The following is a 26,778-nucleotide window of genomic DNA, read 5'->3' on the forward strand; positions in this document are numbered from 1 at the left end:
TTGAAAGAGATTGAAATATAATTATGGCTTCAAAACAAATGAACAAGGTTGTCAATTTTACAGATTATTTTGACGCTACATGCTAGTTAAAAAGAAATGTAATGCTGATAAACATAATATTCAGTGATTTTCTTGTTTAAGTTAAGGATGAGATATTCAATTATCATTCGATATTTCACTTGAAATGTTGTCATTAAGACAACGTGTTTATGTTTTGTTTATGTAATAACAGAATAACAGAGCCACAACCTCAAGAACTTCAGAATTTATAAATAATACTTTCTGCTAGGTAAAAAATAAGAATAATATGCCTATAGCTTTTATTTTCATATAGCCTATTAAAAATTCTCTTGAAAGAAAGATCATCAAAACGATCATTAAATGAGGGACAAATTGTTCCCGTTTTGTAGGATAACTCATGTAGCTCTACATAATATAATCTATCTTCTTAAAATTGGTCTTCTCACATTACTATTTTATTTTAGATATTTTTTACAAACTAATACTTTTTTTAATTTGGTTTAATCAAAGAGTTTAATTTACCTAGAGTGGTTAATGACTAGTTTTGTTGCGGTTCTATTAGTGCAGTAGATAGGCTTATGAAGCCTAATTTATTCCTTTCTTATTTCTCCTTAAGGTTTATGACCAAAAAGAGGGTTGCAATGCGGTTTAGACGTGTCTTTCTGCACGTCTCAGTGCGATCCTAGAGTACAGTTGGGAGAGCGGTCGTCTGTAGTCACATGACCTTAACGGGAAGGTATGAATCATGAACACAACATCTGATTGGAAACAAGACGACAGCTAAAACGGTAACTTTGAGCATTCAAATTAAAGGGATAATTCACCCCAAAATGAAAATTCTGTCGTCATTTACTCACCCTCAAGTTGTTCCAAACCTGTGTAAAGTTATTTCTTATGCTGTTCACAAAGGAAGATATTTTGAAGATTGTAACCAAACCGTTGTGGTGGGGCACCATTGACTTCCATAGTATGGAAAAAAATAGCCTACTATGGAAGTCAATGGTGCCCCACAATTATTTGATTAGAAACATTCTTTAGTATCTTCCTTTGTGTTCAGCAAAACAAAGAAACGTATACATGTTTAGAACAACGTGAGGTGTGCTATGTTGCATAAACATAGCAATTAAGATAAGTCGGGGTCTTAAAAGGGTAGTTCAACCATCAGCTGTCATAAATTACTCACGCTCATGTCGTGAGTAAATATCTTTTAAAATATATTTCATGAAATCTGAGAGATTTCTGTTCCTCCATTAACAGCTACGCAGCTAGGCTACAACTTTGATGCTTCTAAAAGTTCATAAAGAGGTCGTAAATCTAATTCACTTATACGAACAGATTGAATTTACAGAATGACATGAGGGTAATTATTGATTTTTGGGTGAACTATCCCTTTAAGAAATAGTCGGACCAACTAGCAGTTAGTTGGGGTAAACAGTCTTGCTGTTTGGTATCAAATGAGGCCAATTAGTGTTTTAATGTAACTGAAATAAATAAATAAAAAATGAATAACTTGTAAGACGTCTTAGCAGTTTATGCAACCGCCCCCTGAATGTGAATCAGCAAGATGGAAATAAAAAGAAAATATAGCTTCAAGAAGCAATCACATTCACACACGTATGATTTTCTGACAAACTGTTCAAAAGTTATTAGCAAAAATAGCCATTTTTCTCATGACCTGTAGGTGGCGCTTTTCCCAAACTTGGCATGGCCCCTCAGATCATGGTCCTGATGAAGCGTACCAATTTTCATTTCGATTGATCAAAGTTTGGCCGAGAGACAGCCTCTGAAACAATTTTGGTTCGACCTTGTTAAGTTTGCGACATAACGTTTGAACAAAGAGGAATAAAACAAATATGTTCCGTCATTTCTGTGCAGCTTGGTCCAGAGATCATCTGAGCCAATTTTCATAAGAATTGAAAAAAATTTGAAGGAGTAGCGATCAGCGAATAAACTGAGTACTGTACTTATCAAAATGGCCGCTACTGTAATGGTGTCTTAATGTAAGATGTTGAATGTGACCAGTATGAGGTGAAGTTGTTTCAATTTTCTAGTTAAAAGGGTTCAAAAGTTATAACCATGTGAAACGTGATTTAATTGAATCATTTTCCTATGTGCCATTGATAGGGCTGCCCTTGATTCCCATTCGGGAAGAAGAAAACGAACAGCCCCTTTGGGGCTGGGCGGCTAGGCCCCCTAAATATGATCATATAGTACATCTAATAAATCTAATAATGACATAAGACAATAAAATATCTTGAAAATGAGTTTTATAGTTTTCAAGTACTTAAAACAGTTAAATAAAAACAAGTCCCAGAATATACAGAGTGAACAGTATGCCCCCAGATTATGTATACATCCTACATTGTTACTGTCATGATGCTTTTTAAGAGTCAGTTTGTAAGCTTGAGACCATAGGAGTTTTGTGATCATTAGGATAAGAAGCTCCTTTAAGCCCACAGATGGCAGACTTTTGACACTACAGAATGTAAAGTATATAATGAAAGAAAAGATAGGGAAAAAAAAAAAGGTACAAATAAAAATAGCCTAATATGGCAGCTGCCTACTTAGGGTCAACAATGGAAACACAAACAACAGCGTTGAATACCTTAGCATATTTTTTTTGTCCATTTTTATAATTTTTCGGCAGAGCACAAAATGCACACAAAGTCAATTAGATGTACTGAATACCACAATGAGCATGACTCAGAAAAACAGATTCTTGATTAATGACGTTTCAGTACAACTCATCTCTTGCGTACTTTTATCCGTAGGCACGCTTCTCTATGGACTTCCAAGGTCACACAAAAAGGGTCTGACATTCACAGAATAATTATTCAATAGTCCAATATCTTAATGGACCAGCACCAGGCCACCACAATGAGCACCACGGCCTTCCATGGCCAAAAAATCTGACACATGATAAAAAGGATTTTGATACAAAAAAAGCGGAGAGATCTGTATAAATTTGAGCTCCTCTGCACATTGTTTGCTCAACGATTCCCTTTAGCCAGATCAAGCTGAGGAGAGAGACAGACAGACACACACGTGATTCTTGTGCATGGGAACACTGTTGTTGAAACATCAAGTGTCAACCTTTTGAGGTGAAACCATGCATACGTTTCCCAAGTGGATTAACGTCTTGCAAACAAAGCCGAGAGTTTTATGGAATAAAACAGTTAAGCTGGACAAAATGCTAACAAACATATGCACGTTATCAGACTTGGATAGAATTCATACATAACCTGTACACTTTCTACAATATTTATAATCATTGTGAGGAAAAAAAGAAGTGCCATCACTAAAATGTAAAGAAAGATATTTTGCCATGATTTAATTGTACATTTTGCATTTTCTATTTAAATTACATATGTTCAAAATGAACATGATTGAGACAATGGATATTTACACAGCTTATGCATTGAGTCTGAGGGACTGATCTTCTCGTCGTCTGGAGGAAATGTCAATGTCTATGGAATCTTTGCCCACGATGAGACGCAGACGTTTTGCTGGTGGGAGCGGGATGAAATCATCCTCATTATCAAAGTAGTCCTCTTCCTCGTCCTCAGAGGACAGCGATTCCACTTCCATGTTCTGACCTACCTGAGTGGCCGCCTTGTGATCCAAAACATCCCCCCCTTCTCGCTTCACGATGCCCAAGGTGACGTCCTCCGGGTAAGCGCGATGCAAACCGGTGCCGTCTTCCTCCCGCTTCAGTTGGATCTTGAGCTTGGTGGAGCTGCTGTGGGAGCCGTGGCTGTAGCCGTTGTTCAGTTTGGCCACGTACGAGCTGCTCCTGTCCTTCTCGTGCTCTTTGCTGAACTTGATGCTGATTTTGGAGGAGCTCGAAGAGTTGCTCTCTCTGGCCTCGTTCTTACTGCTGCTGCTGTCTCGACGCCGGCGTAGTGTTATCTTGGGGATGCCTGAGTTGTTCTGCAGAATCAGCTGAGCGTCGTAACGCGTGATCTGCCGCTTCTTCTTGCCCTTGCCTCGGCGAAGAGCCTTGCTGCTTTTAGCCGAGCCGTTGTAGTGCTGGTGGCGGTCCGGCAGGCCGAGCACTACCTTCCCACAGTCTGCTACATCTGCAGCCCGAACCGCGTGCCGCAAGTCGGGCACGCCCTCCTGGAGGAAGGACTCGCCATAAGAGCCGGTGTCTTCCTGTTTCACCGTCCTCCTGCGTCTAGGACACGTCCCTTTCTTAGGACAGCTGGTCTCCAAACTAGGGGTGTTCATCTGGTGCGCAGGTGTCACAGGGATGAGCTCTCCAGGCTCTGACTTGAAGACTACACCCGGGCTAAACGGCTGACTTGATGCCTGCGTGCCGTCAGACCCCTGAGCACTGAGAGAGGTCCTCGTGGACCTACGAGTTCTGTAAGGGCAAAGTATGCTGTCCTTGCACAGGGAAGCACCCTTCGAAGAGCTCTGATTGTTTTCTGATGATCGTGCTACACTGCCTTTGCCTCCAGAACTGCGTCTGTCCGCGTCTCGTCTGGAGGGCTCCTTGAGATTCCCACTAGCGTTCACTCGACTAGAGGCTTTTGTCCATACGCCTCGACACCGTCGTCTTCCTTTAGACAAAGGCTGTGAGGGCTTTGACTTAAGTCTCTTTGGTAAACTTGAAATATTCGTTTGACTTCGTTTTGAGGATGAGGTAGAAGAAGGAGTGCTTGACAGAGTTTGCCTTGTTACAGCCTTTGCTTCTCCGTGCTTTTTGACACAGGACTGCGAAGTCCTCTTACGTAATGCTGGAGAAACATGAAAGGAAGAGAAGGAATCTGATGAGCATTAGCTCTAACAGCATTATTAGTATCAAACGTCTAGTATTACAGGTCTCTCACATGTTTGTACAGTGGTTGGTTCCTGAGAGTCTGCATCTGCATTGGAGCTGACTGACTGGCTGTCAGAGTTCCTGCAACTTTCCCCCAGCTTCTTTAGTCTGTTCAGACGCTTGTCTGTCTCTCTGAGGCCGTACTTACTATTGATCACCGGAGTCTCCACAGGCAACCCTGCTTTCGACTTAAAAGCTCCAGTGCCACGTCTAAAAGAAAAATCTTATTGTCAAACATTACATTTAATAAATAGATATTTGGACCAAATATACATAAGGAACTAGTAAAATATCACATATTAATTGTATTGTTAAAAGCTAAATAAACAATTTTAATATTATTATTTTAATATTAAATACTACATTAAGCATTAATATTTAAAAGCAAATAAACAATTATAAAAAACAAACATTTAATGTTTAAATATTACATTTAATATTTGTATGTATACATTAATATTGATATTACATTTTATTTCCATTAAATAAATGTTTAAAGTAATATTTAAATATTAATATTCAAGTATTTAGAAAGAACATGTATAAACAAATAGTAAAATATTAATTTGATCATTAAATATTGAGCAATAATATGAATATTACTCATATTTACATATTACATATATTATTATTTAACCATTTGAAACCAATACAAATATTAATAATATAATAATTTAATAAAGCTTGTCCATCACCAAAGTCCAGCGCAATCCAAAAATGTCATATTGTCAAAAAAACTATTTAAATCGATTCATTATTTAATTGAACTGAATAAACATTTAAATGTTAATATATAAATATTTGGAGAAAGAATATAATGTTTAAACTACTGAACTAAACATTATTTCAACAGAACTCAACTAAATTCTAACAGTCTATAGAATATAATCAAAACACAAGACAAAATGCTGTTATAGTCATCCATTCCTAACTACTGTACTAAAAGAGATGCGAGAAAGCACATGATACCTTTCACAAGTATAGCATTCACAGAATTCATTGTTTTCTCCAAAGAATCCATCTCCATAGTAACAGGAGATCTCTTCCCCTGGTTCAATGTCCCGCAGAACCTTCACACAGGCGGTATCTCGGCCTGTTGACACAAACTGTGACAAACAAACACATCAGCAAAATGTAATTTTCTCATTTATCAGTTAATCTTCAAATTAGTCTTCATTTTTGAGCCCAGACACAAACTGCAACAAACACCGTACATCAGCAAAATGTATCGGTTAATCCAAGTTAGGCTTCATTTTTGAGTCCAGCCTCATTTGTACTTACCTTGCAGTTTGGCCGGCAATCTGTAAAAACAATTAAAAAAAAACACCTTAAATTTCCTACAAAAAGTCACCGTAGTATAATTTTATAATTTATCGATCATGGGTGACTGTTCAAAATCCAGAAGAGAAATACCGTGGTTAATAAAAGCCGCAGGTCCCAGCCAGAGTTGCGCGCAGTTTTTGCGTGTAGAGTACATGACACTGAAATCATTCTCTCCGTGTCGAAGCAACATCCTCTCTTCACTGGGAGACAACTCAGCAATGCAGCCCACAAGATGCTCGATTTTATCATTCCTTTTCCTGTAATGTGCACAATGGTACGAATATATGATTAAAACTAGCAGCAAATTAAGTTGATGATCTGATTATATAAGAACGCTAACTCACCAATCTTTTGTTGCTACAATTTTTGCTCCGTTTTGCTCAGAGGAGTAGCGATTGCAAGGAAGGATCTCAAAGCCACTGTCTGAAGCAAACATGCGCAGGTAAACAAACACCTGTGGTATATGAGAGAGAAAAAATTGTAAACATTTCATAAATATTTAAACAGCTTTAAATGTATAGCTTTAAATGTTTAGATATTGAATGTTATAATAAAATTGCCATTAAATAAACATATACAATGTATGTATTTGCTGTATTTGGAGCAAAAAATGTACACACAAATAGTAAAATATTTAATAATAATGTCATATATATTACTATATATTAAAATATTAAACTATATTAATATTTAAATATTACATTTAAAACTGATTAAATGTTTGAAGCAAATAAAAGAATATTAAATGTTAATATTCATTTTATCAAATATTAAGCAAACAAGCTTTTCATTTAGTGTTGTCACAATACTGGAATTTCCAACTTCGATACGATACCATGAAAAATATCAATATTCGATACCATAAAAAATATCAATGTTTGATACCATTTTCGATACCATGGGGAAAACCACCATATAGACCGCCATACAGATCATTTATCTTTGATAAATTTGCGTAATTTTTTTGTAATATCTTACTCACAGAGCAGGGAGGCTTTATTTGAATCGTTGAACTACATTTACAAAAAAAGACAAGTAAACAGTCAGTAATAAAATAAGAACAAATAAGCAAATTGCAAATAATAGCACAAATAAATACAATACAATAAAGAGGCAAATGAAAAACATGGCTTTAAGTTTTTCAGGTGGGTCTATCAGTAGTATTCAAGTAAGAAATACTACAGAAACGAGAGTAATCAAATGTAAAATAATTAGATAGTTTTTATTGTAAAAATTCAATACAGATTAATGCTTACAATTTAAGTTAAAAAAAGTTATTTTTACTAACATGACAGACATCACCGGGTTTAATAGGCTGCTGTCACTTTAAGAGCTTATGCACAGATCTAATATACTGTTACATAACATGCGTTTCTTCAACCACTTATTGTTATAATACTCAGCAAGTTTTGACAATTTTGTATGTGTTTGACAGTTTAAGCGCAATAAGCCACGGAAAGGAAGTAAATTTGGTTCTCGCGAGCTGTTTGGGAAGCGGCTTTATGAGAGTGCCACTTATATAGATCAGTGGTGCACGTGCTTTTGGTGTGAGTGCGAAACCTGCGGGAATGAGTAAGATTATGACCAATACAAGCACTCTTCAACCGGAGTGAATGAGACGAGTGAGTGAGAGGAACTTTTTCGAGTGTGTGTCAAACTTTCAATTCGCCGTTGGAGAGAAGAACGAACGAGCAGCTGGTATCGGTGTATCAGAGTATTGGAACCGTTTCCGATATTTCAGTTTCAATACAGCGATATTTTTGACAACACTAATTGCATTCAATATTAATATGTATAAACAATTTAAATGGTCTATACATATTAATATTATAAACCTGCCGGGGTATGAGAGGAAAAAAATATTGTTAAATGATCATCAACATGTAGTGTAAATCATGAATTGAGATCTTTCCAAATATATGATTTACATGTGCTTTGAAGAGCTTCTCCTGGGACTTGGTCTTGTTGAGGAAATGATGTCTCGTCCAATCGCCAGAGGTCAGAGCCTGAAAAGCTTTCTCCAGGTTGTCATGCTTCTTAAAACGCTCAATGATCTCCCTCAGCTCCCCTTGCCGACCTTTGATTGGCCGAAACCTAAAAAGGAGCATCACATCAACATGAAAGACAAACTTAATGACTGCAGACCCTGAAAATGTACCTAGCTACAAACACAAACCTGGTGTTCATCTTGTGGGTCTGGAAGCCAAGGTAAGGATCCAGGATCAAACTAGTGCTCAGATCATCATATTCACACAGCTCCTTGGCAGTCATTCCCGATGAGGGGACATGGCGCCTTTCTGCCTCCGGGGGCGCCCCACCACAACCTGTTTGAATATTTGCCATTAATAACCATTAAGGACAGGATTAAGATGATGCATTAGTAGTTAAAATGAGTTGGAAAAAACAAGTAATCTGTGTGATGGCTTGCAAGGAACTTACGTCGACTGCATCTTCTGCCACTCGGGGAGCCCTTGCTTTGACGAAGATGGGATCTCTGTGTGTTTTGCAGCCTTGACTTGCTTACGGGCTGATTACTGGAGAACTTGCTGCCATGTCTCCTGCCATTCAGCACCATGTTCTTGGATTCTCCCATCTACTTCATACCAGCTGGCTTTCTGGAGAAGGCGCATTGAGCTTCTGTGTGCTTGTGAGAAACCATTCAACAAGGAGACAGCAGAAACAACTGGGCTGAAGCCTGATCTGTCGTCTTATCTGCCAGAGTACTCCGAATCAAACTAGTTTCTTCAGATGTTACTTCACCTAGATCAAATAACAGATTATTAATATAATATGCTTATTAACATATTAATTTATTTGTATTTTCTTTTTTATAAAGTCAGTATTTGTTAGTCAAACATAATTACAACACAAATAGTAATGGTTGCTTTCATGATCAGCATGCAGTTCATTTAAAAAGTCTGAAGTGTGTGAGAAATTGATTACTTTTCAAATATTCTTTAGTATAGAGCGCCACCCCCTGGCTGCAGTTGGAAATACCAAAAGCTGCCTTCAATTAAACTACAAATCTAGAATTCACAATTGCGATAGTCTTGCAAATACGGTCACATCGACCAATGATTCATATAATTAATTGTTTGCCAATAATTTAGTTGATAACGTATATCAGTACACTTCTCTGCTGTGGCTAAAACACTCCAATGTAAGCGTCGGTGTATTTAAATCCCAACACAAACCACATTGACACGCCGATTGAAGTTTATACCCCAAAATACTGCTATAGTGAACCGAAACGCAAGGTTGGGGGTAATATAATGACTTAAAATGTTAAATCGCTTTATGTGCGGCTAAACCCCGTACATTGGCGGTGAACGTAAACATTCGATGAACGCTAACTAGCTTAGCATCGAGCTAACCAAACAATGAGACTTGCCAAACCGACAGGACAAACATATCTATAACAGAGTCCCTGGCGGAAATTCAAGTACAGTAATAATCGAAATAAGAGCATGATTACGTCCCGTACGTTTTATTCCAATGAATATTTTTTTTGAGATGTTGACTTTAAACGATAATAATAGGAGTATCACACTGGGCCTAATGTGTAGCTAACTGCGAGATTGCTAGGCGACACCCGGAAAAGCCCTGAGCAGGAGTGATCTCGGTTACCATATACACGCAGTACTTTAAATACTTACGGTTTTCCCCTTCTGCGTCAAAGCGTGTCCATCACCAAAGTCCAATGCAATCCAAAAATGACATATTGCCGAAAGATTGTTCGAAATTTTTGCATTAAAATTCAAGATGGCGGCCGTTTCCAGATCAACAGAGACGACAGGACAACCGAGCCGCCTCAGAAAGAAATAGACCCAAAATGTTTGAATTATCGGCCCAACTTTGACGCTCACTGCTTCTTTCTACCTCCCAAACTGTCCGTACAATACTGTCGCACAAAGAAAATGTGGCTAGATGTTGATCAAGAGCTATAAACGCCTCGACAAACTCAGATGTATACAAAGACAGCGTTGTTGTTGTACCCCTTTAAATGTGCACTTGCGGCTCGATCAGTGCGCTTGTGTTTCCGTAGAGCAGCAACAGCATCCCACCGCACCATAGCCTCTCACAAATTCACACTTTTCTGCTCTAACTTTTCATCTCGCAACCCCTAGAATTAATAATTTGTGCAGTTATATGGAATAGTGAAAAACAAAGTATTCTTGTGTACATAGGCAAGAAAAATGATAACCGCAGGCTATAATTATAATCGTTAAGAAAATGTAAAGTGTCTCTCATTATGTGTTTTGTATTGTAAACTTTTCTGAAATATGTAAACATGTATATATTGTATAGGTCACTCCCATTATCTTTGTTTAAACAAATACATGTAGATACACTAGCCTACTTTTTAGCAGGCTAGTGAAAATATAGTCTATTGTTTGTTAGTGTTGTGCATAACAAGTCACTTATGACGTTTTGATGAGTTGGACACCTTATTTTATTGATTGAAATATGAACACTAAAGAATAATAAAGAGAACCAGACAAAATAAAATTACAAATAGACCACACATTAAAAGAAACAAACAATTAAAAACACCATTGCATATGCAACATAGGCGTATCATGCCTACATGAACATTGGTAGGCTACATATCATTATTGTGAAGAGTGTTAAGCCAGGTAACACAGAAAACAGACTGTTTGGATCAGATTCCTTCAAAAATCCTACAAAGTTGTTCAGGTTTTCATATGTGAGTTTTTAAGAGCCAAACAATAAGACAACGTTTTTTAAAAATGGGTCTGCGTTTTTCCAGTGTTGAAGAATACAAGTTTTGCTTGTAATAAACAGAGGTTCAACATTTTCAATTTACAGGAAATATTGAGTATGCAAAATTATTATGTTTTAAAATACTTGTAATCAGACTATACTTTATTGTGATCAGACTATACTTTATTTATTGATTACATGATTACATGTTATTCTCACAATGGCAGACAAATATTCATAATTCATTGATTCTCACTACTACTTTTTTATCTTTAAAAATGTCCTTTCTAAAAACACCTACTGCTTGGATACATTCAGAAGGTCTTCCAGGTTTGTGGAACTAAACACACAGACCAGAACATGTGAGCCTATCGCTGAAAACTGAGACCCACACAGCATATGATCACTGGATTTACAGAAATCATTTGACTTCTAACACGTGTTTCCTCACACTTTGCACACTGCTAATCAACTCCTGATTCACACATTATTCATTATTTGAATTATCACTCAGTTTCAGTGAGTTATTTAACCATGCATTAATGTCTTTGGAAGGCTTTTGTCTTTCAAACACATTAAAATGTACAAATTCACATCATTTCATTTTTACATGCAATGCAGGGATTCCCCAACTTTTTTGTCAGCTGAAATGTCTTTGACCTAATATATTTACTTTAAGTACCCCCTAGGATTTTAATTTGTAAGTTATGTCAATAATAAAATTAAGACAATAAAAAATAAATAAAGTTCATGATTCTCTGATGTCGGTTAATGGTCAGATGACATGAACCCCAGTATGGGGTAACCCTTCAGTAATGTAAAATGTATCCTAATGCACTTCATGTTGTTGATAACAAAGAATGGAATATATTTTCTTTCTCTTTGTTTTTTCATATCACTATATGGTATTAAGATTATTATACTCAAATCAGTGTGATTAATACCCCTTCCCCTTTTTTTTTACGAAGAAAAGTAGTTATGGTGGATGTAGCCTATATCTGAAAAAGCCTACTTAAGATGCCAGCGATGTCTAATTTAGAAAACAAAACACTATTAATAAAATGTATGATCCGGATCACAAAACCGGTCTAAACGATTTCTTTCATAAATCAAATTGAAAAGTAAGTGTAAGTCAGAAATGTAAACAAATACAACTTGAGCAAAAACGTATTAAACAGTTGGAGTTAATTCTGGATAATTGGGACATTTCTAAAGTGATCTTAATGTCAAAATGTGTCCCATTACCTGAATTCACCTCTATCTGCATACATGTGGCGTTATTAGAATGTCTTTTTTGTTATTAAACTTCAAACAAACAGGACAGTGCTTGGCCGTCTATGAGAAAAACATACAGCCAAGGTGGTACGCTAATCATTATACAGGGCTCACATATAGACACTGAGTCTAATTGCTTTCTTATTATGTGAATTAAAAACAGTATTAATATATCTTTGAATTTCTTTATTAGAATATCTTGAGCACGCCGAGACAACGGAATGACGTAAAGAACAGATGGAATGGCTTTTTAAAACCTGTTCGAAAAAAACGATTCGCCGAAATGAGTCACTTTCTATGATGTATCATAACGTTGCCAGATACACGCTGTAAAATATGTTTCTGACATGATTATTTTATTAATTATATCGATCAACGTGAGATATTAAAAAGTAGTGATGGAGAAATGTGACGAAACGATACCGCTATCGACGCTTTATGCGGAAACTCATGACGACAGAAGTCGAAAAGCATGTTGAGCCTGTCCTCAAGTCAGTTCTTTCAATCTAAATCCTGTTTTAACTGTATTTGGAGAACATTTTCAGAGCTGTTCCCGGATCAGCCATAAACACTCAAGGCTGTAGCACGCACATTGATGATGTCACTCGCCGAGAACAACAACAGCCCCTCAAAGGGATTCTCAGCACAGCTTAGCTTCTTAGTTTTCTCTTAAGTGCTGACTAATTCTCACTAATTAAAGCGTTCTTTTTAAATTAAGAGCTTAGTCAGACTGACACGATAGTTTGAGTTAAATTTTTCTATTGAGCGAACGAACAGTTTTGTTTTAACGTTACATCTATCGCTAAAATATGTCAGGCCGCAGTGACAGGCTAACAACGCGCTACTAGCGGTCTATAAAACTATTTTGCAAAAAATAGTTTGGTAAAAAAATAAAAAATAATAATTACATGCCTTATTTCGTCCAAAAGCTTAGCAAAAACAGCAATGTGCTGAGTTGTCTTTGCGATTAATATTAACTTTACATCTCAGGAATGTGCTAGTATGTCAAAGGTAAGTTATCACTAGTTTAAGTGTTTCCACATATATTATGTTTACTCATTTAATTTAAAATATATAAATCGTAAATCTTGCAGACGTCAAAATGTTTTAATATTGCATATGTTTTATGCATTTTCTGTTGAGATGCTCTGTCTTGATGCACATTAGAAATTACATTTTGTTTTGATTCGTGAACGATTTCTTTCAAGAATCGAATTGAAAAAATTACAGTGGTGCTAGAGATAACTGAGTCAGTCAGAATTGATCTTTGGATATAAATTGCAGACAATGTTTTGTGCATTTACTGTTGAGATGCACATTATAAATTACATTTTGTTTTCTGTTTGGTGCAGTCAAACGCCTCTCAGTGAGAGAGCAAGAAAAAAGGATGATCTTGAAGATTTAACCAAGCACTGACAAACATGCCTCAACGGAAGAGAGCCCTTGTTCCCATTAATACAAGGAGAAGGGTTAAAGGTGATGAAGATTACTTCCCTTTCAACTCCCTACCCATGGAATGCCAGCTCCATGTGCTCTCATTCCTCAGTGAGGTGGACAAGTGCAACTCTGCCCTTGTGTGTGCTAGCTGGAGTTGCTTAGTGCGCTCCGGGAAGCTCTGGAGAGTTGCAGACTATTCTCGCCGTGGGGTGTTTCATCTGGGCCAGGAGGGTCTGCTAGTTTCCAACAGAGAGTTTGAGCGCTGGAAATCTTGGGTTCACCATTACACCCATCATCTTATATCCCGTGGGGCTAGTTTGCTCACACTAAAGGCCAGTTTTGATTTAGGGGACCTGTGCAATAAATGGGGAGAGCTCCTGTCACACCTTCTAGAGAACGTGCATTGCCGGGATCTCAGTCATTTAGATTTAAACTGGACATTTACGCTGCTGGAGCCCCTCGACCTTCGTGTTCACACCAGTTCTAGCTCTCATCAAGACAATATTACCAAGATGGACCAGGTCAATAACTTCCAGATTCTCCTGACCAGACTCGTCCACAGCTGTCCCAGGATAACCAAAATGCGGCTGCATTTCGACTGGTCCGAAACGTCGGTTACGCTGATCACTCAGTTTCAACACCTTCGTATCTTAGAACTGAAGTACTTTTGGGTATTCAAAGGGGTCAGCCCGAACACTTTACAGACACTGACGAAATCGCTCCCTAATCTAAAGTCCCTCACACTCCATGTTCTTGTACCTCTGCGGAATTTAGGCATCTCGTACACCCTTGAATCCCTTTCGCTTGAGTTCTTGGATGTGTCGCCCAGTCGCGGTCTGGTCTTCTCCTGCCTAAACCTTCCAGCGCTGCGAGAGCTGCGGGCGAAGAAGATCGTTCGGGGCATTACTCTGGACCGCAGGACTCGACTACAGATACAGAGCCGATGGCCCTGCTTGTATCAGGTCTTGCGTGAAGGAACGCCCAAGCTTCAGGCCCTTAACAATGAAAGACTCCTTCCCAACTGGAAAGAGCAAAGTTACAGAGAGCTGACGTCAATCCTCCAGCAGTCTTGCTATTGCCTTCAGCATTTAGACAGTTGGCTCTGGTGAAGTTGAAACTTAAAACAATCACGGCCACATCCGGAAGAAAAACATTAGATGGACCAAAAATATAATCAGATAACACAATTCTGATCCTCTCTAATGAAAATTATTGAATGCTGTAATTTAATTATACATCAGCCACACCTTGCTAGCAAATAACTGGATTCAGTTTCAGTATATGTGCATTTTATTAACCTTACAATTATGCCTAAAAAGAGTTTTGTCTTGTGCTATGAAGGTTTATGATCCAGTGCAATTTTTAGGAGCTTATGTGAAGTCAGGAAAATTGTTCTATTGTGCAAAAAGAAGGATAAAGCAGATTGCAGCAATGGAGCGTTGATCACTTTGACATGAACTCTTAATTCCTTAAAACATTTCATTCCTTGTGTGTTTCAGTAGGAATCATCAAAAATATAGTTTTTTTTGCCTTTATTTGCGTGAATCTATGTCCCGAACTAGATTTTACTTCAGTGTTTTCAGCAATCTATGACCAAAAGTTACGACATTCCTGATAATCTATATTTCAGACAACTTTTTCCTCTTCTGACTATTTAATTTTAATCTCACTTTCCTAAACTGGAATTGAAATAGATTGATTTTATTTTAGTTCGAGCCTGTTATTGAGTGTTTTTAAGGATTTTCACATGAGTGAAAATGTGTTGTGTTGCATCCTAGAGTTTATCCATATTTGGGGCAAATGTCTTGCATAATACAATTAAAAACACAATCTTGAGTTTAGGGCTTTCTAAAGAGGTAATGAGTAAAACTTGAACTGCTTAGACATTCTTTACATGAGGTATTAGCTGACCAATGAATAGGCATGTATTGATTAAGATCAGATCAGCATTCATTCTAAACATTAACATAATGTGCCTTTAATGAAGTTTCTCTTCCGTGGAGTTTTGCTTTGATTTTATGGAATGAAAATATTGCCTTTAGCCCAAAAAACTAATAGATAACTCATGTAATGTCATGTGCGTGGAAGTTCTGTCCATTTTCCCCCCATTGTAAACAGCCAGTGGATGAAATGTGTATGCAGTACTTTGTTCTCATCCACAGGATGGCACCACCATACCCTTTTCTTTTCGGTGCAGTGATAAATTAATTCTGTGTACTGGCTGGAACTCAAACAGCTACAATAAATTGATACGATTTCACTAAATAACATTTGTGCTGTTTTGATTGTTTTTTAAAAATGCAAATGGTTCACTGTAGCTTTCAGTTATACTTCCTGTTAATGTAAGTAAGCAAATACAATCTATTTATATAGCACACTTAAACATAGCAAAGCTATCCAAAGTGCTGAACAGAATAAATAAAAATAAAATAAAAACAGAGTAAAATGAAACGAAACAGACACAGTAAAACAGGAGTATGATAATATTAAAATGCCAGGGAGTAGAGATATGGTTTCAATATTTTATTAAAAATGGTAATGGAAAGTGCAAAGCGGCTGTCCAGAGGCGCTTGGTTCCATAGACGAGGGGCGGCAACGTTTTATGTTGTTATATACGTTTTTTTATATTATTTATTTGTAGGATTCGTTTTAAGATCATTATAAATCATTATTTAGTCAATTTGAATGTTTAAAAGAGCCAGACACAAACGAAAAAGATTTGACATTAAAATACTTTATTTAAAATGAATATAAATAGATATTTAAAGTATTTTTAAAGAGTGACAGTTTTTTTAATCTATCCATCAATCCATCCATCTAGATCTAAAAAGTAGATTCATCTACATTATCTGCAGATTTTAAAGACGTTTAGATTAAAACTCAAAGGAGGGGAAGGTTGGGGTGAGTTTAAAAAAAAAAAAGGCACCAGAGTCCCCTCCCTAACTCTTAGGAAAACACACTCCAAATTTCACTCAAAGACATACTGATTTAGAAGTAGAAAAGGCTCAGCAATCCGTCAGTGACGTTTTTTTGTTTTTGTTTTGTTCAATGAGTGAGTCATCAGATAAGTTTCTGGGCAGAACACTGCTGTCACCTCTGCCAGGGTCCCAAACAGCTGGATGTCTTATCACTGAGGTCTGAAGATCTATGGCAGAACATAAGATGGACTCAAGAGGATCAGAATGGGATTACTCCGCTCACTTCCAGTGATTAAGTACATTTACTTTCAGAATGCACATCTCTTTTCTCAGCATCAAAACACTCTTTTTTGCTGACCTTGGACTGACCAGATACAGTATTATAACTGATTCCAGATGTGGGACAAAGAGCGATTCAACGCATTACATGTCAAATACAGTCATGTTTATGTGTTTCTGGTTCATCCATGCTAGTTAATGTGTAATCTTGATAGGCGTGGCAGTGGTGCTTGACGCACCAATTGATATATTGTCAAGATATGTGAAAGGGTACAGAGTCTAAAAAATGCTCAGCAAGTTCCCTTAGCTCACTTCATTCTCGGAGGTTTCTCAGAAGGATCAGAAATGGCCAAAGGAACTTGCATTTCCAAGGCCGTGGCTGGCGGCATTGGGGTCATCACCGTTTCTTCTGTTTGTGGTTTAGTGATGATGGTTGTGATGTTCCAAGTTGAAATAGCAAAAAATCGTCCACTAGTTCCTCCTCGTCCAACTAAACCTCCGGTTATTCCAACAGATCTTCCAACGAATCTCAGACTTTACGACTATTTGATTCCTGAGAGCTACAAAGTCGTCATCCAACCGTACCTTTACGCAGCGATAACTAACAACTACACAAACCAATCCTTCTTTTTCACGGGGAACTCAACCGTAAGGTTTAAGTGTATGAAAGTCTCCAAAACCATCTTACTTCATGTTCACAACCTAAATCTGACGAATGTGGAAGTGAGAAAATCTGGTTCAAATGAGAAATTAGAAAGCAGATATACAATTCATTACAATGAAAGTAATTTTCTCGAGATCCAACTCAATGGCCAGTTATCTGGAAATGGGACCTACTACGATCTTTTTACCACCTTTGAAGGGGAACTTTTTGAAGACTTGGCTGGGTTGTATGTGAGCCGGTACACTGAGAAGAGTAAAGACGAGGAGGAGGAGGATGAAGAAAGGTAACGATATCAGGAAATCTAGTTTCTTTTAATAGAAATATTATTTCTAAACTAGTATATATATATATATTAAATAATATTTTTGTCTTACAACATTCATTGACTGACAAAATGTGAATGTGTACTTATTTCAGTCTAAGATATATTTGCATGTATTTGATCACATAAATTGTTTTAACAAATAATTTTCTAAACTTTCTCTACATAATATTCACCACAGGCTATCTTTTGTCCAGTAAATTGTTTTTTGTGAGAAGCCTCCTGAGATTTTTTTGAATGAAATCGCCATTATGTACATTTACTGTTGTTTTTACATACAGTTTTAATGACAAATACGTGAAAGATAAATCCAGAACATAATTTACATAAATACTTCTCCACAAACAGATTCCTCGCCACCAGCATGTTGCAACCCACAGACGCGAGGAGAGTATTTCCGTGCTTTGATGAGCCAGCTCTGAAGGCTGTGTTTAATATTACTATTATCCACAGACCTGGAATTACAGCCCTCTCCAATGAAATGGGAGGTTAGGATCCTAACTTGTCAGACTTGACAAAGTCAAAATTTCACTGAACATGGAAGAACATATTTGATATATAATATATATACATGCTTAAAAATAAAGGTTTAAAAAGTTTTTTTTTTCTTGCCATAGAAGAACCATTTTGAGTTCCCCAAAGAATCTTCCAGTGAACAGTTTAAAAATCTAAAGAGCCTTTTTGCAACTTTTTTGTGGTATGAAAAGGTTCCATGGATGTTAAATTTTCTTCATGGAACCATAAATTAAGAACCTTTATTTTTAAAAGTGTAAATATTTAGTCCTAAATACAGTCTCTAATACAGACAACAATAAACGTCAAAACAGCAAACAGTAGCGTTCAAAACCTGACAAATTTGAAAAGACTGTTGCTTATTTGAAAAGGTTTAAAAACAATGTAAACTGTTCTGTTTTTCAGCATCAGGATCGACAGAAATAGATGGAGAAGAATGGTTTGTGACTACATTTGATTCGACCCCCATCATGTCAACTTATCTATTGGCTTTCACTTTAGCTAATTTTGAGTACATATCGATACCTTCTGGGGCAAACATGGATGTATGTTGCTTTCATTTTTATTTAAGACACTTCAGTGCTGTTTCTTTCTTTCTTTTATTTATTTTACGTTTCACAAATTATTATTATGATGTGTTTCCAAGATATATGCTCGGAGAGAGGCTATTGCTGCTGGCCATGCTGAATATGCAGCTGAAATAACACGGAAGATTCTGATTCGCTATGAGAATGAATTTGGATTGAAATACCCACTGAAAAAACTATGTGAGTCAAGGGGAAAAAACAACGAGAAGGTTTCAATGGCTCTATTGAATTATGTGATTTATTTTAATTGCTTGCATCAATATATATGGATGAAGTTCACCACTTATTAAATGTGTTTTGTTGTGCCCATACAAGAAAAAGTAAAAAAAAAAAAAAAAAAATGGGACCGCATTGACATTTATTGTATATGGACCGGATAAAAGACCTTCTTCAAAATAACCACTTTACAATAAGGTTTAATTCATTAACATAAATTAACTAGTTAACATTAACTAACAGCGAACAATACTTCTACAGCATTTATTCATCTTAGTAAATGTTCATTTTCAACTAACATTAACAAAGGGTAAGAATGCTGTAAGAATATTGTTCTTTGTTAGTTCATGTTAGTTATTGCATTAACTAATGTTAACAAATAAGACCTTATTGTACAGTGTTACCAAATATATTTTGTGTTCTAAAAAAAAGAAAAAGAAAAAAAAAAGTTATTCAGGTATGGAACAACATTACACAATATAAATTTTTGGGTGAACTATCCCAAACAGAACATGCTGAACAAGCCGAAATGAGTCTGTGTTCTATATAAAAGACATGGAGGATCACAAGCTAAATTTGTTTTATTACAGATCAGATTGCCCTGCCAGATTTCAGTGTCGAAGCCATGGAAACCTGGGGTTTAATTTCATATCAGGAGTCAAGTTTGCTGTATGATGAAGATACTGGATCAACCTTTGATAAAGAATGGGTGGCCACTCGGATTGCTCATGAGTTGGCACATCAGGTAAACATATTCATAACCTTAATATCCTATTGCATAATTCATCACCGACTAAAGTTTACATTGGGCTAGATATTTCAGTGAATGGCATTGTTAACTGTGCAGTATGTGACAACCTAAAAAAAAAAAAAATATATATATGCAAATAAATAAACAATCAAAATATATGAGAATTTTGATTAGCCCATTTATTTTTGCTATCCTTTGACTATATGCATGATTAAATAATTAACTGCATTTTAAAATGTATTTTCTCTGATGTAGGTCTTTAGAACATAACATATTTGGATCATCCACTAGAACTAGGGGTTGAGAAACCCCAAATCATAAATCTTTAAATAACCAATTTTTCCATTTCATACCTGTGCTTAATTTCAGTGGTTTGGAAACCTTGTCACTATGCGCTGGTGGAATGAGCTGTGGCTGAATGAAGCATTTGCGACATATATGTCATACACCGGGGTGGAAGCTGCTGACTGGGACTTGGTATGTTTTTGTTTATTTTAGCAAAATGATTTTAACAAATAGTAGGTTACTCCTTTCTTTTTTTTTCTTTGTCGACAACTATAATGGGAATTCAATTAAAACTGCCACCTCCAACTTCCTCTGATGATATTGTTAATTTGTGTTTTCAGAAAGATCTATTTGTCCTCAGAGAAATCCAGCCCGCCTTTCAAGTGGATTCCTTGAACTCTTCTCATCCTCTCAGCTTGCATGAAAATGATATTCAAACTTCCTCTGAGATCATAGAACTTTTTGATGACGTCACATACAGCAAGGTTGGCATGACATCTCAATACAGTTATAGTGTCAGTAAGTAGCTTAATGTTCAAAATTAATAAATAAAAAAATTATGCTCTGTACATCCTCTAGGGTGCTGCTGTGTTGAGAATGCTGTCCGCATTCATGACTGACGAAGCATTTATGAAAGGAATCAGGGTAAGCCGAAGTCGGGGGGAATTATAAACACTATTGTTCGAATGTTTGGAATCTTTGGAGGATTTTTTGAAGAAGAAATGTCTCTAATGCTCAACAAGGCTGCATCTATTTGATCAATAATACAGTAAAACAGTAATATTGTATATTGTGAAATATTATTACAATTAAAATAAATGTTTTCTATTTTAATAACTTTTGAAATGTAACTTATTCCTGTGATGGCAAAACTGAATTGTCAGCATCATTACTCCAGAAATCATTCTAATCTGCTGATTTGGTGCTCAAGAATTTTTTTTTTATTATTATCAAGGTTGAAAACAGCTTAGCCATCACAATAATATATATGGTATAACAGTACTGTATAATTATTTGAAAACAATGTATTTATTTAATGTTCAGATGCTTTATTTAGCTTTTTAAATCCCCAACTCAAATGTTATATATACTTTCAATATTTTAATATAATTGTGTTTTTACAACTTATGACCTTTTGTGATATGATGTGATTATGTATTGTTTATGTATTGAATATTTTAAAGTATGGTCAGGACTGATTGTCTAATTACTAAATGTATATATTTTAGATGTATCTCAACAACTTCAAGAACAATAACACTGTGTACAACGATCTTTTGGAATGCTTGCAAAAGGTAAATCGAGGACCTATATTCTATTTTTTAAGTTGAAATAATATGAGAGAATAATGACAAATATTTCCAACAATGATCAGGAGACAAATCTAGATTTGGAAGGCTTCATGAGCACATGGATTGAGCAAGTTGGGTACCCAGTAATCACCATTATTACCCAGACGGGGGACCTTTCTCAAGAACAGTTTTTACTAAAGCCAGGCGTGGGCCATAAGTGAGTTCCAAAAATCAATAGTATTCAATATTATCATATTTACTGAATCATTTAGGTTCCATGGCAGGCCATTTATAGCATTGGATTTAAACTAATACAATAAAAAGTCCTAAATTATTGTACCATTATATGCAATTTAGTCTTTATTGTTTAGTCTCTATAATTCAGTAGTTTCCAAGTTCAAATATTGTTTATTTTCTTCCTAACAGTATTCCATGGCAGGTTCAAATCAGATACATTAGGTCTGATGATTCAGGGTTGAAAAGAGATTTACTGAGAGAAAAAGGTCCAGGTAAGGAACGAATAAACTTTAAAGCTTCATTTTAAAATATAAGAAGGAAACCTGCCACAACAACAGGGCTAAATATGCAGTAGCTGTATGTAGTGATTAACCCTGCTGCTCATTTCTGCATCCTTCCTTACAGTTGGAAGGCCACATTTTCAACTCAAAGATCAATGGGTTCTCGCCAACATCAACTGCACTGGCTTTTACCGTGTGAACTACGATGAAGAAAACTGGAACAAACTTCTAATGCAGCTTGAAAAAAATCGTCATGTAAGACATTTTATTAGCATCCTTTTTAAATCACTTTACAGTTAAGGGCAGCAACATAACTTTGCGCAAGTACGCGAACCCTTGGCCAACAACCGATCCGGTTAAACATACTTAACGTGCGCTGTTCCATTGGTCTAGCCTCTAGCGGTATCAAACTTCAGTAGGCTACTCAAGGGGGCGATAGAGATACATTCAAATAGGCTGCCTCTCACATTAAACCATATTACTCAGGTAAATTGCTATAAACATATTACTGAATCAGCATGAAATGGAAGTTGTTTTAGTCTTTTCTTCCCTATTGTGACGTATATCAGAGTGAATAGAGATGGCTTCTCGAACAAGACAAAATGTAGGGCGGGACTTGATTTTGTCCATTAGGAATTGATTTGATCGTTGGATTGTTGTGGTTTGCTATAGAGCTCGGGCATAGACGTTATGGAATGGTGCATTGTTGGTAACGGCGGCCATTTTAGAGGCAACGCAAAAGCCGGTTTGGAATAAGGTAATAGCGTAGCCGGCCGGTCTCCACCGGCACAGAGAAAGAAAGAGAAAGAGTTATGGACCATGACAAAAAAAAGTTGGCTATACCGTATACTGACAAACGTAATAATGAAGCCAAACAATGCTACTTAAAAAAAAAAATTAGATGATAGGCGGAATCGATCCCTATGAACATAAAGTATGGAGTTTGGAGTATTGGACACCAAGTCTCCTTGTGTTTTTTCCAAGAAGGAAAATGGGGAAAACTAATATAATTTATGAGGCATTTGCCCTTGTCGATCGTGAGACCGATTACAGCAGTTCACAATACAGCAATACTGAACCATTTTCCTTAAAATAACCTAAATTAAACCTAATATTAACAAATGACCAACGTTACAATTTTAATTACCTACTACAGTACATCTACTTCCGTACCGTGATTCCCACAATGCATTGCGACGTGACGTAACGATCCCGAACTCTATAGACCCTTAGGTGCGTTTACACAATGTCTAATTACGAGATTACGAATTGTAAAGGCATTCACATTCTCCTACAAATCGTAATTACAGCATTATCCGGGGATTTTCGGAGAGCTCCCATTTGTACCATATGACTGCTGTACCGCCTGATCGCTACAGATTCATATTTCCATTGCCGTTGATAATTACAATTCTGAGCTGGACGTGAACAGCTCCGAGTAGAACATCATGTGTTGTCATCTCGTAATTACGATAATTACATTGCGACATTGCGTGAACTTTTCACATTTCCGGGGGGTTCTCGGAAGTGGAAGTCGTCATCATTGGGTAAACTTCTATAGTGGTGAATGGGAGACGACAACTATAATAATTTGTAATTTTGACTAAGGATTACTAGAGCACATGAACGTGATGTGCACAGATAGGTCATTTATAATAAATGCTGCAATATATAAAAAAGTTATTTTGTATATGCTTTGTCAAATCTAACTGTTTTACTCAAGATGCCTTTAAAGGAGCTACCAAAAATTTACATAACCAATGTCCATCGCATATGAGAATACAATGCGCGCGATCCGACACATTTCAGTACGCAACTTGCGAAATCGAGCTGGTGTGGCATGAAGCGTCTGCGTTCACGTACTTGCGTGAAGAATGTTTTGTCATTTACAGAAAATATTCAAAATTCAACCAGAATACTGATGAGATCAAAAATACCTTACATCTTTAGATGATCCCACTCATCAACCGAGGGCAACTCATTGATGACGCTTTTAATCTTGCAAGGTACATTTTTCATTCAGATAATTTGGTAATTCTATTGTTCACTGGGATTTGTTGCTGTATGTTAACTTCTAATATTTGTTGTAAAGGGCTCATCGCCTCAACGTCACTATTGCACTAAGTCTAACTAAGTTCCTGGTGAATGAAACTGAGTATATTCCATGGGAGTCCGGACGGAAAAACCTGGACCATTTTATCCTTATGTTTGATCGCTCTGAGGTCTATGGTGCGATAACGGTGAGCACAAGGAAACAGTCTAATTAAACACATAAAAAACAGTGACAAATTTGATAACTTATCTCTACATTTCTATGTCAAGAAATACCTACGCAAGCTAGTCACAGGACTATATGAGCACTTTGAAGAGTACACAAATAATGCAACCATTCCTGAGGATCACACTGACCAGTAAGCACATTTTTTGTCTTTCTTTACATATATTTTGTTGGAAATCTAGCAATCATTCTTTGATTTTTTCTTCTTCTTAGGTATAACCAGGTAAATGCTATTTCAGTGGCCTGCGCCCATGGCCTTCCCAAGTGCATAGAAATGGCAACAAGTCTATTCATGGATTATAAAAATGGCACAAATATGTGAGTTGCGTCTTTAAGACTAAATTCAATTATTGTAAATTACAGTTCTACAAGATATCTATGCATATACATTAGATATATTGACTTGAAAGCTGATGTATTTTTACATTTAGGATTCATCCGAATTTGAGGAGAGAAATCTATTGCAGTGCAATAGCTGCCGGTGATGAGGATGATTGGGAATTTGTTTGGGAAGAATACCAAATGACTACAGTCGCTGCCGAGAAAGACAAATTAAGATATGCTTTATCATGTACCAAAGAAATCTGGCTGCTGAACAGGTCAGGGCAGCGATTTGAGCTTTACACCATCTCAACGAACACTGTGTTTACTTCATACTCACTATTGACATTTATAATCCAACAGATATCTTGAGTACACGCTTGACCCTTCAAAGATAAGAAAGATGGATATGGTCTCTACCATAAACTACATTGCCAAAAATGTTGCCGGCCAGCCTCTCGCATGGGATTTTGTCCGTGGCAAGTGGTCCTATATCACCCAAGAGTAAGTTAAGGTCCAAATGATTATTTAAATTCAATGAATGAAAACTGGAAAAACTATTTTCACTCAAAAACTTGCTAGTAACTTGCTAGTAACACATTGAATTAAAGACAACATTTCGAAGTAGAAAGTCTGAGATTGTATTTTCTTATAAAACGTACTCCAATAATTTACAATACAATACAATACAAACAATATTTTTTTTTTTTTTTTTTTACAGCGCAGGCAAATTAAACCACTCAAATTACATATTCCGCAAACATGTTCAGTCTGTGTCTTTGGCTTGAAATAAATGATGAATTATAAAATATGAATCGGGGATTGCCACAGCAATCAGGAAGTTATAACACCGGGAAGTTACATAAAAGTATCAAAGATCAACAGCAATTCAGGGTCCAAAGGCTGCCTTCAGCTATAAATGAATGATAGTCTTAATTGTCTTAAAAGTTTTATCTCTGTTACTTGTTGGAAACCATAAGTATATGGACATGTGACTTCAAGGTTTTATCTCTGTTACTTGTTGGAAACCATAAGTATATGGGACATGTGACTAACAATCATCTTTTTTGGGCAGGTATGGAGCGGGAATCATATCTTTAGGCAGTCTACTAGATGGCGTGACAAAGAGATTCTCCAGGGACGTTGAACTTGAGGAGGTGCTGTTGTTTGCCATTTTTGGTTACTCTCTGACTCTTTCAGTTATTGTAGAGGGATGATAAAAAGTAATAGTTGATTATGTCTCAATCTGTAATTGTGTTTCCACCATTGTTCTTACACATTCAAAATTGTCTTTACACAGCTGAAGCAGCTCCAGAGGGACCAGGATAAGAATGAGCAGGGGTTCGCAGCTCGAGCTTTGGAGCAGGTCATTGAAAGGACAGAGGCAAATATTAAGTGGGTGAATGAAAACAAGCAGAATGTAAAGGATTGGTTCAATGGAGAGCTGTAGGATCAGAGTTTTTGTAGGCCTGCACAATCAAAAACAGATGTAAAGGCATTCCACAAAGAAAGCAACACCCTCCTGTGGTTCTGAGATGGTTTTCGCTGGAGAATTAGTCAAGCATTAGAAGAGAAGAACAACGAATGTGCAAAAATGGCTACATAACACATTCCCTATGCTGTGTTGAGTAGTTAAAGCCAGATCTATGGTGTATTTAAGAGAAAAGGCCAAAAATGAATGTTTAGGACAGCTTAATTTATTGCCTTTAATATAATTTAGCTGATATTACTGAGTATTGTTTACAGTGATGAAATCACATCTAGGCACATAAACCAAAAACAAAAGCACAAAGGACTATTATGTTATTCTTTGTATTTGTATAGTTTATTTGAATTAAGATGCATATTATGAAAGCTAGTATTTTGAATTATTACCTTTTTATAAAACCATAGCAATAATTTTGTTGATTACTGTGATTGATGATATTATGAAAGACAAAAGTTGTGATTCATGAGATTTAATATTTTTAAACGTGTAAAAGTCAAACATGTAAATCTTTAAATAAAGTGAATTTTTTTACACAGCTGTTTCTTTTGATGCACTGGTACTGTAAAAGATCTATAACACACACACATATATATAGTCGATATTAGATATTTAATTGTGCATGCTTATTTCCTTTTTACATTAAAATGACCATTGCTGCCATTTAATGCTCACTAAAAAACTGATTTTAGGTTTTAGTGTTTTAAAATAGAGCATCATTTTAGAATCAGCCATTAATCGG

General features: G+C 36.4%; 3 protein-coding genes across 7 annotated transcripts; 2 read left to right on the plus strand and 1 right to left on the minus strand.

The window, feature by feature from the left end:
* Positions 1-2,271: 2,271 nt before the first annotated feature.
* On the minus strand, positions 2,272-10,199 carry kmt5b (lysine methyltransferase 5B). Its single transcript, XM_082182087.1, has 10 exons — positions 9,826-10,199; positions 8,609-8,929; positions 8,346-8,493; positions 8,098-8,263; positions 6,514-6,623; positions 6,260-6,426; positions 6,128-6,147; positions 5,816-5,952; positions 4,857-5,056; positions 2,272-4,763 (listed from the first exon to the last, which is right to left on the minus strand). Exons 2-10 carry the CDS (start codon positions 8,760-8,762, stop codon positions 3,433-3,435), a joined length of 2,433 nt encoding a protein of 810 aa, XP_082038213.1. The 5' UTR covers positions 8,763-8,929; positions 9,826-10,199; the 3' UTR covers positions 2,272-3,432.
* Positions 10,200-12,751: 2,552 nt separating this feature from the next.
* LOC309507203 (uncharacterized protein) lies at positions 12,752-15,874 on the plus strand. Of its 5 annotated transcripts, none has more exons than XM_082181307.1 (3): positions 12,752-13,180; positions 13,313-13,418; positions 13,522-15,874. In XM_082181307.1, the coding sequence occupies exon 3, from the start codon at positions 13,591-13,593 to the stop codon at positions 14,713-14,715; it is 1,125 nt and encodes a 374-aa protein (XP_082037433.1). In that variant the 5' UTR covers positions 12,752-13,180; positions 13,313-13,418; positions 13,522-13,590; the 3' UTR covers positions 14,716-15,874. The 5 variants fall into 5 exon arrangements, with proteins under 5 accessions (XP_082037433.1, XP_082037434.1, XP_082037435.1 ...); XM_082181308.1 differs by having other exon boundaries at positions 13,337-13,418; XM_082181309.1 differs by having other exon boundaries at positions 13,378-13,418.
* A 1,192-nt stretch (positions 15,875-17,066) lies between these two features.
* On the plus strand, positions 17,067-26,572 carry anpeplb (alanyl (membrane) aminopeptidase-like b). Its single transcript, XM_082181304.1, has 20 exons — positions 17,067-17,750; positions 18,138-18,277; positions 18,708-18,847; positions 18,949-19,069; positions 19,696-19,850; positions 20,226-20,333; positions 20,483-20,626; positions 20,721-20,786; positions 21,371-21,436; positions 21,517-21,650; positions 21,860-21,942; positions 22,076-22,206; positions 23,902-23,957; positions 24,044-24,191; positions 24,274-24,362; positions 24,443-24,547; positions 24,661-24,828; positions 24,914-25,054; positions 25,626-25,707; positions 25,851-26,572. The coding sequence occupies exons 1-20, from the start codon at positions 17,149-17,151 to the stop codon at positions 25,998-26,000; spliced, it is 2,829 nt and encodes a 942-aa protein (XP_082037430.1). The 5' UTR covers positions 17,067-17,148; the 3' UTR covers positions 26,001-26,572.
* The last annotated feature ends 206 nt before the right edge of the window (positions 26,573-26,778 follow it).

This window comes from Leuciscus leuciscus (assembly GCF_965113295.1).
Source record: "Leuciscus leuciscus genome assembly, chromosome: 10".
NCBI lineage: Eukaryota > Metazoa > Chordata > Actinopteri > Cypriniformes > Leuciscidae > Leuciscus > Leuciscus leuciscus.